Source organism: Dicentrarchus labrax, unplaced genomic scaffold (genome assembly GCF_905237075.1).
Source record: "Dicentrarchus labrax unplaced genomic scaffold, dlabrax2021, whole genome shotgun sequence".
Lineage (NCBI taxonomy): Eukaryota > Metazoa > Chordata > Actinopteri > Moronidae > Dicentrarchus > Dicentrarchus labrax.
Window position 1 is genome coordinate 284,098 of NW_026136863.1, and position 13,403 is coordinate 297,500.

General features: G+C 42.4%; 1 protein-coding gene across 5 annotated transcripts in view; it reads left to right on the forward strand.

Annotated features, from left to right (window-relative positions):
• Positions 1–295: 295 nt before the first annotated feature.
• LOC127360273 (regulator of G-protein signaling 3) overlaps positions 296–13,403 on the forward strand; it is a 36,926-nt gene continuing 23,818 nt past the window's right edge. For 2 of the 5 annotated variants that reach the window (XM_051394645.1, XM_051394643.1), the window contains exons 1-10: positions 296–387; positions 484–706; positions 788–980; positions 1,060–1,110; positions 1,725–1,783; positions 1,899–1,993; positions 4,447–4,500; positions 4,643–4,697; positions 5,511–5,661; positions 7,329–7,600. In XM_051394645.1, coding sequence (XP_051250605.1) covers positions 896–980; positions 1,060–1,110; positions 1,725–1,783; positions 1,899–1,993; positions 4,447–4,500; positions 4,643–4,697; positions 5,511–5,661; positions 7,329–7,600 — 822 coding nt within the window. In that variant the 5' untranslated portion in view covers positions 296–387; positions 484–706; positions 788–895. Of the gene's footprint in view, positions 388–483; positions 707–787; positions 981–1,059; positions 1,111–1,724; positions 1,784–1,898; positions 1,994–4,446; positions 4,501–4,642; positions 4,698–5,510; positions 5,662–7,328; positions 7,601–9,635; positions 9,994–13,403 lie in introns of those variants that run through there. The other 3 variants (XM_051394644.1, XM_051394646.1, XM_051394647.1) reach the window with 3 other exon arrangements.

Below are 13,403 nucleotides of genomic sequence, written 5' to 3' on the forward strand. Positions count from 1 at the left end.
AAACTCCAGCCTGTAAGAGGAGGCGCAAAGAGGAGGAGGAGGAGAAGATGAGGAAGAGGAAGAGGAGGGGAAGCAGAGAGGAGGAGGAGGAGGAGGAGGGGAAGAAGAGGAAGAGGAAGAGGAGGGGGAGCAGAGAGGAGGAGGAGGAGGAGGAGGAGGAGGGGAAGAGGAGGAGGAGGGGGAGCAGAGAGGAGGTGGAGGAGGAGGAGGAGGAGGAGAGAGGAGGAGGAGGAGGAGGAGGAGGAGGAGGAGGGGGGGGAGCAGGGGGAGCAGAGAGGAGGAGGAGGAGGAGGAGGAGGAGGAGGAGAAGAAGAAGAGGAGGAGGGGGAGGACAACAGGAGGCTGTAAGGAGAACAGAGAACCAGATCTACAGAGAACTCACAGACGGTGAGAACAGAGAATTATTGATTGATTATTGATCAGGCTGATCACTAATAACACTGTGGTGTTGTGTTTCTGCGGCTTTTTACAATCTGGAACCAGAACCGGGACCACAGTTAGGACTGGATCTGGATTCAGGTCTGGAGGTGAGATCCGGTCCTGCAGACCTGAGGTCAGAGTTGCCTTGATCAGGAAGACCAGGATCCACAGTTCAGTGCAGACTGCAGAGCTCAGGGGGACAGACCAGACTGACCCAGGATCCACTGACACCCAGCTGGATCAGAAGAGATCATTACAGGTCCAACAGACCAGGGCCACCTTGGAGGTCAGTTAGAGCCTCTGACAGGGAGTCTGTCTGATCCTGGTCCTGAACCATGTACTTATCTGCCTGTGTGCTCTGATCCAGGTTAGATCCAGGTCTACAGCGGATCCACTGAGGACTGCAGCAGTATCCCCAGAGAACAGGACCAGCAGGTCTGAGAGAGTCGTGGGTCCAGAGAGGGGGGAACCCGGGATGAGGTCTAGGTCTGAGGGTAGGAGAACTGAGACCAGGACCAGGAGGAGGAGGAAGATCCACCCGTCTGTGTTCAGAGGAAGAGGTGAGATCAACAAATTAATCAGTAAGTAATCAACAGATGGATCAGATATCTATCACTGATCAATAATTTCTGTCTATAGGTCAGCTGCGGCTGTCAATCACTGCGGAGGCGGGACAACTCGTCATTTACAGTAAGTGAAACAGCCAATCAGCTACTAGCACAGGCCACGCCCTCTAATACCATATAAGGGCAAACACTGAGACACATGATCAGTTGATTGATTTAAATACAATAATAGATCTATATGATATTGATTATATGTGATGATGTATCTATAAGACCATCAGTGTGTCAGAGGTACAAATACTTAATAACTTCATTACAAAAATATCAACAGGTTGTTACTTTACTTAGAATACATCTGAGATTAATTATTGATTATTGATTTATATTTACATAATTTCACCAACAATTACTATCAAGACCTGGACAGACAGACAGACAGACAGACAGACAGACAGGAAGTTAACTCTCTGGCTGCGTTTCATTAGTCGTTCACTTGCCCTCGGGGGAATCCCCGCCACCATCATAAGTGTCGTTCCAATTGTCTGTAAACTGAAGTGAACTTGGTGAGATGGACCCTCGGAGGGCTGAGGGAGCGAGTGAACAACGATGGTCACTCCGAGGTGGATATCACCCACAATGCATTGCAGTTTACTTCATTGCCTTCATACCAAGGGCTGAGGGTAAGTGAACGAGGGGAAGTGGAACTACTAATGAAACGCAGCCTCTCTCTCTCTGCAGTCCATGAGGCCAGAGGACTGATGGGGGAATCCCAGAGGTCATGTGACTCCTATGTGAAGGTAAGTCTGATGATGTCATAGGTAAGGTGTTACAGCATGTTTGGTGGAGACTTCACTGTGTGTGTGTGTGTGTGTGTGTGTGTGTGTGTGTGTGTGTGTGTGTGTGTGTGTGTAGGTGGCGGTGACCTCTGACCTCAACTGTGGCATGCCTATGAAAACTCCAACTGTCCTAAACAACAAGAACCCCAAGTACAACCACAGATCAGTAATGTGAGACACACACACACACACACACACACACACACACACACACACACACACACACACACACAAGCACACATACACACACACTCTTGTTTCATTACTATTAATATTGGTGATTTTTTGAATGGAGTCTGGTGATATTGTGGTTATTAGTTAATGTTGCTGCAGACAGGGAACGCCTCCTCTCTATCTCCCCCTTGTGGCTGACTGCAGTATAGACTATCTCTCTCTCTCTCTCTCTCTCTCTCTCTCTCTCTCTCTCTCTCTCTCTCTCTCTCTCTCTCCCCCTGGTGGCTGACTGCAGTATAGACTATCTCTCTCTATCTTCCCCTTGTGGCTGACCGCAGTATAGACTCTCTCTCTCTCTGTCTCTCTCTCTCTCTCTCTCTCTCTATCTCCCCCTGGTGGCTGACTGCTGTATAGACTATCTCTCTCTATCTCCCCCTGGTGACTGACTGAGGTGCACAGCAACAACTACACTAATAGTAGCGACTGATGATGATGATGAACATGAAGAAGATGACGACGATGACAATGATGGGGGACAATGAGCAGTGACAATAGTAATAATAGTAACTGTAGTAATAATAATATTAATAATAATAACAATAATATCAGTGATATTAGCAATGGCAGTCAAGCAAGACCATGGCAGGAGGCTCCACCAGGATCGATAAGAACCTGCGAGACAAGAAAGCACAAGAACTCCGGGGAAGAAGTGGAGTTAGTAACATGCATTAATGGGACATGAATGAGTGCAGAAAGAGAGAGGAAGGGAGGAGCTCAGTGCACCATGGGAAATCCCCCGATAGTCTAGGCCTATAGCAGCATAACTAAGGGATGGTTCAGGACTCACCTGATCCAGCCCTAACTATAAGCTTTATCAAAGAGGAATGTCTTAAGCCTACTCTTGAATGTGGTGAGGGTGTCTGCCTCCCGAACCACAACTGGAAGCTGGTTCCACAGGAGAGGAGCTTGGTAACTGAAGGCTCTGGCTCCTGTTCTACTTTTAGAGACTATAGGAACCACAAGTAGCCCAGCATTCAGAGAACATAGTGTTCTAGTGGGGTAATAGGGTACTATGAGCTCTTTAAGATATGAAGGGGCCTGACCATGAAGAGCTTTATAGGTGAGGAGGAGGATTTTAAATTCTGTTCTACATTTTACAGGGAGCCAATGCAGAGAAGCTAGTACAGGAGAGATGTGATCTCTTCTTCTAGTTCCTGTCAGTACTCGTGCTGCAGCGTTCTGAATTAATTGGAGCGTTTTAATGGACTTATTGGGGCAACCTGATAATAAAGAGTTGCAGTAATCCAGCCAAGAAGTAACAAATGCATGGATTAGTTTTTCTGCATCCGTCTGTGATAGGATGTCTAATCTTTGTTGCTTTATGTGGGAATTAAATGACATGTCCTGATCAAAGATAATTCCAAGATTCCTGACAGTGGTGCTAGAGGCCAAGTTAATGCCATCTAGAGTAACTATATCTTTAGACAGTGAGTCTCTGAGATTTTTGGGGCCAAGAACAAGAATTTCAGTTTTATCTGAGTTTAACATCAGAAAATTGCAGGTCATCCAGGATTTTATGTCCTTAAGACATGTTTGTAATTCAGATAACTTATTAATTTCATCGGGCTTAATCGGCAGGTATAACTGTGTATCATCTGCATTACAGTGAAAGTTAATGGAGTGATTCCTAATAATATTGCCTAAGGGAAACATATATAAGTGAATAAGTGAATAGGATTCATTTAGGCTAACATACTCCTCGTGGGACAACAAGGTCTCAGTAAGACAAAGTAAATCAATATCATAATCTGATATTAGTTCATTCACTCGAACAGCTTTAGAGGACAGAGACCTGATATTTAACAGTCCACATTTCATTCTCTTATTTTGTGCTACTGAGGAGTTAGTTTTAATTTTTATTAGGTTTTTATGTTTAATTCGTCTTGCTTTTATTTCTTTAAATAATTTAGGTGGTCGGGGAACAGACACAGTCTCTATGGGGTTTTTGGTGGGTAACTGCTCTAGTGGAAGCACAAAGAAGTGTGTAAGACAGCAGCTCTGCCTTCTGGTCCCAACTCTGGACTGTCAGGTTTTAGAAATAAACTTTGCCATATTTCTAGACAAGAGAGCCGCTCCATCCAAAGTGGGATGGATGCCGTCTCTCCTAATCAGACCAGGTTTTCCCCAAAAAGGCTTCCAGTTATCTATAAAGCCCACATCGATTTCTGGACAGCACCTAGAAAGGCAGCGGTGGAATGATGACATGTCATCACTGGTCAGATTGGGCAGGGTTCCAGAGAAAACTACGGAGTCCGACAATGTTTCTTCGAATGGAGAAAGATGGCAGCGGCCGTATCTGGATATTCTGGTTCATTCCTGTACAGTGGGACATCTTTATATGTTGATGGTTCTGGAGTCACACAGTCATATGATATATGTTTGTGTTTCAGGTGTATCAGTGATGACCTCATTCCCAGCAGGTTGTTGGTGTCAGTGTTCAACAGGTCAGTGACAACATTTTTCAGTTTAGAGTTATCTCCTTATACAGCAGTGAGGAAAAAAATTCATTGCTGTAGATAAAGGTCAGAGGTCAGTACTGATGATACACACCTGTGTCTCTCGCTCTCTGTCTCTCCTCATGTGCAGTCAGCTGATCGGCTGTATGAGCTTTGGGATTGGTTCCCTCGTCTTGTCCTCTAAGGTCAGTGTTTAGTGTAAACATGTCCCCCATGTGGCCAACCCAAGTGTGAATGTATCGTGACGTCCCCCATCGGTTTGTGGAGAGCTGTGATAGTTAGATGGAGCCAATGGATGTGGCGTACTGCGAGTTGATCTGCTCTCATTGGCTGCGCAGTTTTAACTCATCCGTAGCTGGAAGCAATGGCGGTATTAGTATCAGCTGTGAGCCAAGATCTGAAACAGTTTTTCGGCGGGTTCATTTGCTGAGTGAAAGTTGGAAGTTTTAACGAATAAATTATCTCTAGAGACCAAAAGGCTGTAAACATGTTAATGTATGTTTAATATGGAGCCTGAAGCCTGACTCACTGCTGGAGCCTCTAGTGGACGTTAGAGGAACTGCAGCCACAGAGGTTTCTGATTGGTCGCACTTTGTAATAAATTCATAATTAAGATTATTGTAGATTTCAGTGTGTGTTGAAGACATTTTTCACTGTTTTCTGATATTTTGATGATTAACAGTGAAAATAATTAATCCATCAGTCAGTCGCAGAAATAAATTCACGTTTGAACTTTTTGGACGTTTCAGTTGTGAAACCAGAAAGTTAAGACATTAAAAGTTTCCTGTGGAGCTTCTCTTCTTGCTGTTTGTAAACGATACAGGAATTAGATAAAGTAACAACAACAACAAAATGTAAAACAAACATGAAGCTGAACAGATGTTTTTCTCCTCTGGTTCCTTCTGAAGTCTGAAGTGTTAAACGAGGAGTCAGAAATCATTATAACTATTATTATTAATATTGTTACTGTTATTGTTACTGTTATTGTTATCAAACAGTTTATATGTTGGCCCCACCCCCTCTGTGTTCAGCCTGTCACTGGTTGGTTCTACCTGTTGGGGGAGGGGTTTGGGCGGAGCAAACACCTGAGAGTGACATCACAGCAGAACAAACCAATGATGAGCCTGGAGGACGTACTGACACAGTGCGGTGAGTTAACGCTGTGGGATCATGGGAGTTGTTGTCTTCACCACCATTGGCGTCATTACAGTCAGCTTCTCCCGTTTAGGATTCCTTCAGTGTTCATGGTTCAGGAGGTTTCTACCGGGAGCCCAATGATCCACAGAGGTCTCCTCCTCTTCAAAACAAACAGACCCGCTGATTAAAACCACTAAACACACTGAATAAAGCAGTTCCACCTTAAACACACTGAATAAAGCAGTTCCACCTTAACAATCACTGCTTCTCCCACGCTGTTGGACAGACAAAGGACGTCCCGGAGGGGCTGCGAGCCGAGCTGCTGCTAACGTTAGCTCAGCTTGTTTCTCTGATAACTTAAGATCCAGACGTCCGATGACTAAAATCCTTCATCCGGTTCAAATCCAGAGTTAAAAAGCACCAAGATCTAAACAGTGGATGGTAAACAGTCAGTGTGTGACAGCTTCTGATTATTGATTATTGATTGAATCAGCTCCATATAGAACCAGCTCTAGAGTTTATACCCTGTTGATTATAGATATAAATGTTACAGATTCCCTTTTCATTGAGTAAACTGTCAACCCCTGACTAACATACTTTATAGATATTTTATATTATATCAAACCTGAACAATGAACCCAAACAGTGAAAACAATAACTGTAGGAAGTTTGAGTAAAACCAGAGATTTGGAAGAATTTTGAGCAGATTATTTCCTGTTTACTCACTGATGGAAAAAGGCTCCTTTAAGGAAAGAGGTCAGAGTTCATTTACAGCAACAATCAACACAAACTGTAGAAGAACCAAGATTCAGTCTTTAACACTGTAAACACTCACTGTGGTGGAAACGTTAGCTAGCGTTAGCACGAACCAACAAACTATCACACACACACACCACACACACACACACACACACACTGTCCCATATGTGATCTATATGTATTTCCATAAATAGAGTGATGGGGGAGAGAGGGGCGAGCGAGCAGTTGTAGATATAGATTAAACCTGACTCCTGCTCTCTCTCTCTCCCCGGGGGTCTATACGGTTACCATGGTGATGAGAAGCTGCCCCGTAACCATGTGACCCTCACAATACCTCTGTCCCTATGCCTCTCAACCGCCCCCCCCGACTCCATCTATCTCAGTGTAAACCCCTCCTCTCTCTTTCCCCCCCCCCCCCCCTCCCTCCTCTCTCTCTCTCTCTCTCTCTCTCTCTCTCTCTCTCTCTGACATCACACTGAGATCTGACACTCGTTCGCCCCGACCCCTCAGAGAGCGAAAAGGGACGAAGGAAGGACAGAAAAAGAAACTGACTCCTGCAGCAGCTGGACTCGCATCTCTAGTACTGTCTGTAGTACTGTCTGTAGTATAAACACCATCATGTAGGAGGATTAGATCTACTGAAGTCTTCTGATTCTGGTTTAAGATCTGCAGGTTCTTGGTTCGATCCTTTTAATCTGTTTTCTGGAAGTCTTGAAATCAAAGAAAGTTTAAAAACAGGGACTTTTGGAGTTTTGGTGTTGGTATGGTCCTTTTTACTGTGATCCAGAACCACCTGTCTGACTGATCTGGTCCAGTCTGATCTGGTCTGAGGACAGTCAGGATGTTCTGGAAGAACACTGCCTGGTCGTGGGATGACACTGCAGGTAATGATGATGATGATGGTGGTTATCTTCTTGCAGCAGATCTCAGGAAGACTCCCGATTCTGCTCCAGATACTGACCTTAACCGCACCACCACCTCTGCCACCACCACCAACCTGTCAAACAGTAACACCACCAACACCAACACCACCGTCGCTGCTGGACTCAAAGACTTGACCAACTACAACCTGAGCTCCAGTCGCCCCCAGAGCTCCAACCCTGCCAACGCCAACTACAGCAGCTATGTGTCCACGCTGTACGGCAACAGCAACCAGCGCCAGGCAACCAGAGACAGCACCCAGCGTCTGACGGTGAGTCACATGACATCCTTTAACGTGGTTTTAAGTATTATCCCAAACTCAGAAATTATTCTACATTTTGTGAACAGCAATTTTTTAAAATTGATTTCACATTTATTTAACCCGACGACCTGGAAACATCCAGAAAGAGATAAACAAGAACATAAAAAAGAAACTAACAGTGACTAAATCGTCCAATCACACAGCAGGAAAATGGTCATTAGTACACAGTTAAAGGCAGTGACTGAGATCAATTGATCCAGCAGATTCCAATCATTAGTAGATGCAGACTGAAGGACGTGTTAGATTTAGGGACCTTGACTCTGATGTAAGAATCAGGGTCTTCTTTTTGTATTTATTGTACTTGGCCACCAGTAACAGGGTGAGTGTCTGAGAAGAGTTGGATAAATTAAAGCGTAAACCAAATGATGTGAGTATGCAGAGACCTCGCTGAACACAGGAGGCAGTTATAGCTCTTAAGTATTTATTTCTGTTATTTGGCAGCAGATGTAAAAGATTTCTATCTAGAAAACCAGATTTTACCTTTGAAATGGTGACGCGTTGAGAGAAGGTATTTATAAAGCGCAACCTGCTATAGGATGGTTCCACCTTTACTGCCGATGTTCAAGGTGACCAAACCACATCTCTTCAGTCTCGGCAGCTTTAATGAAACAATAATAAATGTGATTCAAGAAGACTATCCTGAAGTGATTTCCTCAGTGGCGTACAAGATTGTATCGTCTGCATATAAATTAGTTATTCTAGCATGTTCAAAATTATTATGTCATTGTAGTAATAATGCTAGTGCTAATGCTAACGTTACTGATGACCTTTGAAATAAAGGTTTTGAAGAAAGTGAGAAAAATAAAATTATTTCTATAATAACTAGCTAATATTCTAACATTATTGACGAACCGACCAGAAGCACACACACACACACACACACACTGTGTGTTTTTCTGTACTGGCTCATCAAACATTCACATGTGATGAATTATAGAGTGAAGCTGTTTCTGCTCTTCATACAGTATATAAATACTGTGTACCTGTGAGCACTAATATAGAAATATGAGCACACACAAGCTGTTCAGTTTGTTTGTTTATTTCAGAGGAACATTGTTGATTTACCCTTTATGGTTTCTTTGCACTTTTCATTTTTATTGACATTTCAAATCAAGAAGAATCTGTTCACATTGATGACATTACTTACATTAATCAACTCTTCCGGAGCCCCAGCCCTTTTTTCTATGTGCACCAATAACAAAGAGTTAGCGAGCCCCTACACGCTGAACTCCTCACCCATTGGCTGTTCAGCTTGTTACTTCAGGCTGCAGCTATCAGCACACATGTCCTCTTATTGGTCAGAATCTGGACAGTGACATGTCTGATAGCTGCTTGTGTTGTTTATATTTACTTTTATTGACTGTGAATGTTGTTAGACGTATGTTAGCGTAATGTTAGCTCTCTGTCTCGTAGTGTAACGTTAGCACTCTGTCTCGTAGCTTAGCCTTAGCTCTCTGTCTCGTAGCTTAGCCTTAGCGCTCTGTCTCGTAGCATAGCATTAGCTCTTTGTCTCGTAGTGTAACATTAGCTCTCTGTCTTGTAGCTTAGTGTTAGTGTCTCGTTGTGTAATGTTAGCGCTCTGAGCTGAGGGAACTAGAAATATCCCCCAACTTATATCGAAGGTATAAGGTAACACATATATAAATGAATCATGTTATTGTTTTCTTTGTTATAAGAGGATAATGCCCTTTAAAGATGTCCATTAAATTCTGGTAATGTCCCATTATCCTCTCACATATTTTATTAAGAGTCCAGAAGAGAAAACAGTGAAAATCCTGAATGACGTTCACACAGTGTGTGTGTGTGTGTGTGTGTGTGTGAGAGAGAGAGAGAGAGAGAGAGAGAGAGACTGTGTATTCAGGAAGTGTGTGTCTTATCGTCGGGATACATCCAGTGTTTTTGTGAATGTGTTTCCTGCTATTCTTCTGACTGTTGGTTCCCACACACACACACACACACACACACACACACACACACACACACACACACACACACACTCACACTCACACACACTCACTGTGGATTGTCTCACACTCTCTGGTTCACCTGGACCAGCTGGACGTGGGTTAGACCTGGTCCTGTAAATCTGGATTTGTTGGTTGGGTTGAACCTGTTTTTCTAAAGTCTGGACTTGGATTAGACTTGGATCTGGCTTTCTAAATCTGGGATTAAACCTTGACCTGGATTAGCGGTGGTTCAGTCCAGCTCCTGGTTGTGGTTCAGCCCCGTTGGAGATCAGATGGACTGGTGGAGCTGCAGGATCTGAACCAACAACCGGACCCACTGTCATGCACACCATCCACCGTCTGTGTCGAGTCTGCATCGGACAAAACCTGCCCCAGGTCTGAGTCTTACTGAGTAAAGGGTCCAGTTAGTTCTGGTCTTAGACCGTCAGGTTGGATTCATATTATTATTAATATTGTTAAAGGAATCTGTTGTAAAGTCACACAGACACACTTTATATAGATTATAAGTTAATATATACATTACATTATATTTAATATATATAAATATATACAGAGACAGCGTCCATTCAGTTCCATAATATTGTTTCCGTTTATTTTTCAAGAAAACATTTGAACTTTGTCACAATGAATATAAACAAATATAATGTTAATGAATTAATAATTACTGTTAAAACCCAGCAACAGTTTAAAGGCTCCTTCAGATGTTTTGAATTCATTACTTCCATCAGAGATAAAAAAGCGACGCTGTTGTGGCGTGCTTTCTTTGTGACACCACGGGACCTAACAACATCAGATTAAAGGTCAAACTGAAGACTTTATTTCTTTTCTCCACTCAGAGGGAGCATAAAGCTACTGCGGCTAGTCCATGTAGCTTTGGTTTGACTTTTAATTATTCAGTGAGGCTAAATTACTGGTTGCTTAGTAACCACCGTGGTGAAACCATCGTCTTGGATAAAAGTATGAAAGTGGTGCGGCTGTAGTTTTCAATCTGAACGGCTCCTGAAGCTCCAGTGTGTCACATTAATATATTAATATAATAATAATATAATATCCATAGGTATGTTTTATGTTTTTTAGTGTTTAGTGTGTCCTCTTCTGGTGGAATCTGCCATGTTGGACCTCCATGTTTCTACAGGAGCCCAGAACAGACAAACCAAACTCTGACTCTAGATAGAGACATTACTGTAGTTTATCTTACATTCAATCTGCAACTTCACCACTAGATGGCATTCTATTCTACACACTGGTCCTTTTAAGTAGTCCAATCAGTACATTCAGGTGGAAACTTCCTCAGTTACAGAAACTTGAAGAAATACACAAATTATAGAATCTTCAACTTCCCTTTATCTGTCTGAAGCTTTAGTTGGATTTATTTCACAATTTTCCTTCTTTAGGTTATAGATTGATTGATTTGATTAATAGATTGATTGAGACCAGCCTCTCTGATCACCTCCTCCTGGTTTGACGAGTCAACAAACACAAACATCGTTCATTAGGAAACAAAATAGCAGGAAACAACGCTCTCTTCTGATTGGCTGTAAAATGTGATGTCACAGCTGGCTCTTTGTCATTTCCTGGCAAATCCCCCAGTTTTTGTGTGTGTGTGTGTGTGTGTGTGTGTGTGTGTGTGTGTGTGTGTGTGTGTGTGTGTGTGTGTGTGTTTCTAGTCCAGCAGGTCAAATAAATGTTTAATGTCTTCATGTTTAAACCAGCTGTGTGTGTGTGTGTGACGGGTTGATCAATAATTCACACACAGATTAAAACTGAATGATTTTACTGAAAAACTACATCTGACAGGAGAGTGTGTGTAACTGTGTGTGTCAGTGTGTGTTTGAACAGGCGGAGTCCTCCATGTTGTCCGTCACTACACAAACACTCAGCTGTTCAAACAGAAACTGATTCCTGCAGTTTGAGTCTTCCGTTCAGTACCGGAGTCCATTTCTGCCAGTAAAATAAAACAACCTGAAAACTTAAGCACATTGGGCCATGATACCTAAGCACGAACCTGTACGTTTTGTTTTGCTTCATCTAAATATGCTATGTGCCTATTTTGGTGAAGATTAGATGAAATGAATGAATGAATGGCCGTAGCCTACATCAATTAAATGAATAATAAGATGAATAATAGCCAGAATAAACTAATATGCTTTATATGTGAAAATTAGAATTATGTGTGCTTGCAGCAATCACACAGTTGGTGTCCAATTATTGGACTTCACTAAACCTTATGAGATAAAGTTAACACTAATAATATTATTGTTACTATTCATAGCATAAAGGACAGTGTTGTGCTTCCATAAAACTTTCTCTGTAATCTTTCTTCCTTGTTGCTGTCTGAAGGGAGTTTCTCTCTCCAGTGTTTGGCTGCACCGAAGCACCAGAATTACCTGAATTACCTGGGTTTTATTTCTGTCCTCTCTGCATCTTTTGGTGGATTACATTAATCAGTTCCTCTTATTGGCTTTTTCTTTGTGGGGCTTTTGTTGTACTTGTAGTGGCGTGTTGAGTGTGATTGTGACTGATCTCTACCGCTGTCTCTCCTCCATTGTGGACATCCCCAGTCTGTACTTTTGTATGCTTTCATATTGGCGGGCAGTGTGAGAGGAAGGATTCTCCACAAGAGAGATGTTAACGAGAGATGTTAACGATGGAGGTCTGGCAGGAACTTCACTGTTCTCAATTACTTAAATCCTGTGGCGGGTCTATATGTGGATCACAAGAACCCAAAACTTGCAATTTGTTCACATATCTTTGTTTTTCTTCTTTTGAGAGGTGATATAAATGTGATCTACAGAGTTTACAAGTTGCCATATTGGAATGTTGTTTTGCCCTCCAGGGCTCCATGCCATTCATGTAACTGAAATTAATTATATGAATCAAATACACAGTACAGACATCTACCCTATGTCTACAGAACTGACCTGTGCTGTATCTACAGCATCAACCTATGGCCCATATCTACTGTACCGACCTATGCCCTGTATGAGGAACCCACTGTCAAAAAGTTCATAAGTTATCAAAAAAAAAGTTCATAAGTTATCAGACAGAAAACTAAAAAGATATTAATAATCCACCACATAGTGGCGCTATTGTTCTGAAGAAAATCACACATCATTCTGCTGGTGTCAGGTGTATTATCAATTACTTTGGTAATGTTTGATCAAACATTTGGTCAAATAGAAAATATTGTATGTACTGATTACAGTAAGACATTTATAGTTATAGTGACACTAATAATTTAAAATGTCAAAATTATGAGATAAAAAGTTTTAACTATAAGGTAAACATACAAGATTATTAGTTAAAAAGTCATATGATTATGAGATAGAACATATGACTTTCTCATAATTACAGATTGGTTCCCTTGGGCGAATGCGTCAGCTGGTGCGGATTTGCATCTGTACCTGTCGTTACATTGACTTGTTTGTAATCTATTTGTTGATCTGATGATGTGACAGTGATGTCACTTTACAGTAGCCATGGAGACGTGCTTCCTGTCCATCACTGTATGTAAATGTCAACTGTAGACATGTGAACTGGATCCAGCAGAGAAAGTCAGTCTTAGGACCTGGTCCCTGCAGGACTTTTAATATGAGCCTGTCAGTCTGAACTCAGGGACATTTAACTTTCTTTGTGAGGAGAACGCTCTCAGGAGGAGGCAACCTTTCCACCACTCGTTCCCTGTTTACACAGTCATGGAAACAGCTCAGAGACCAGGATCCAGACAGACCTCCAGTCTGGATCTCACAGAATCTGTCAACATGACTGAAGACCAGCAGAGTCTA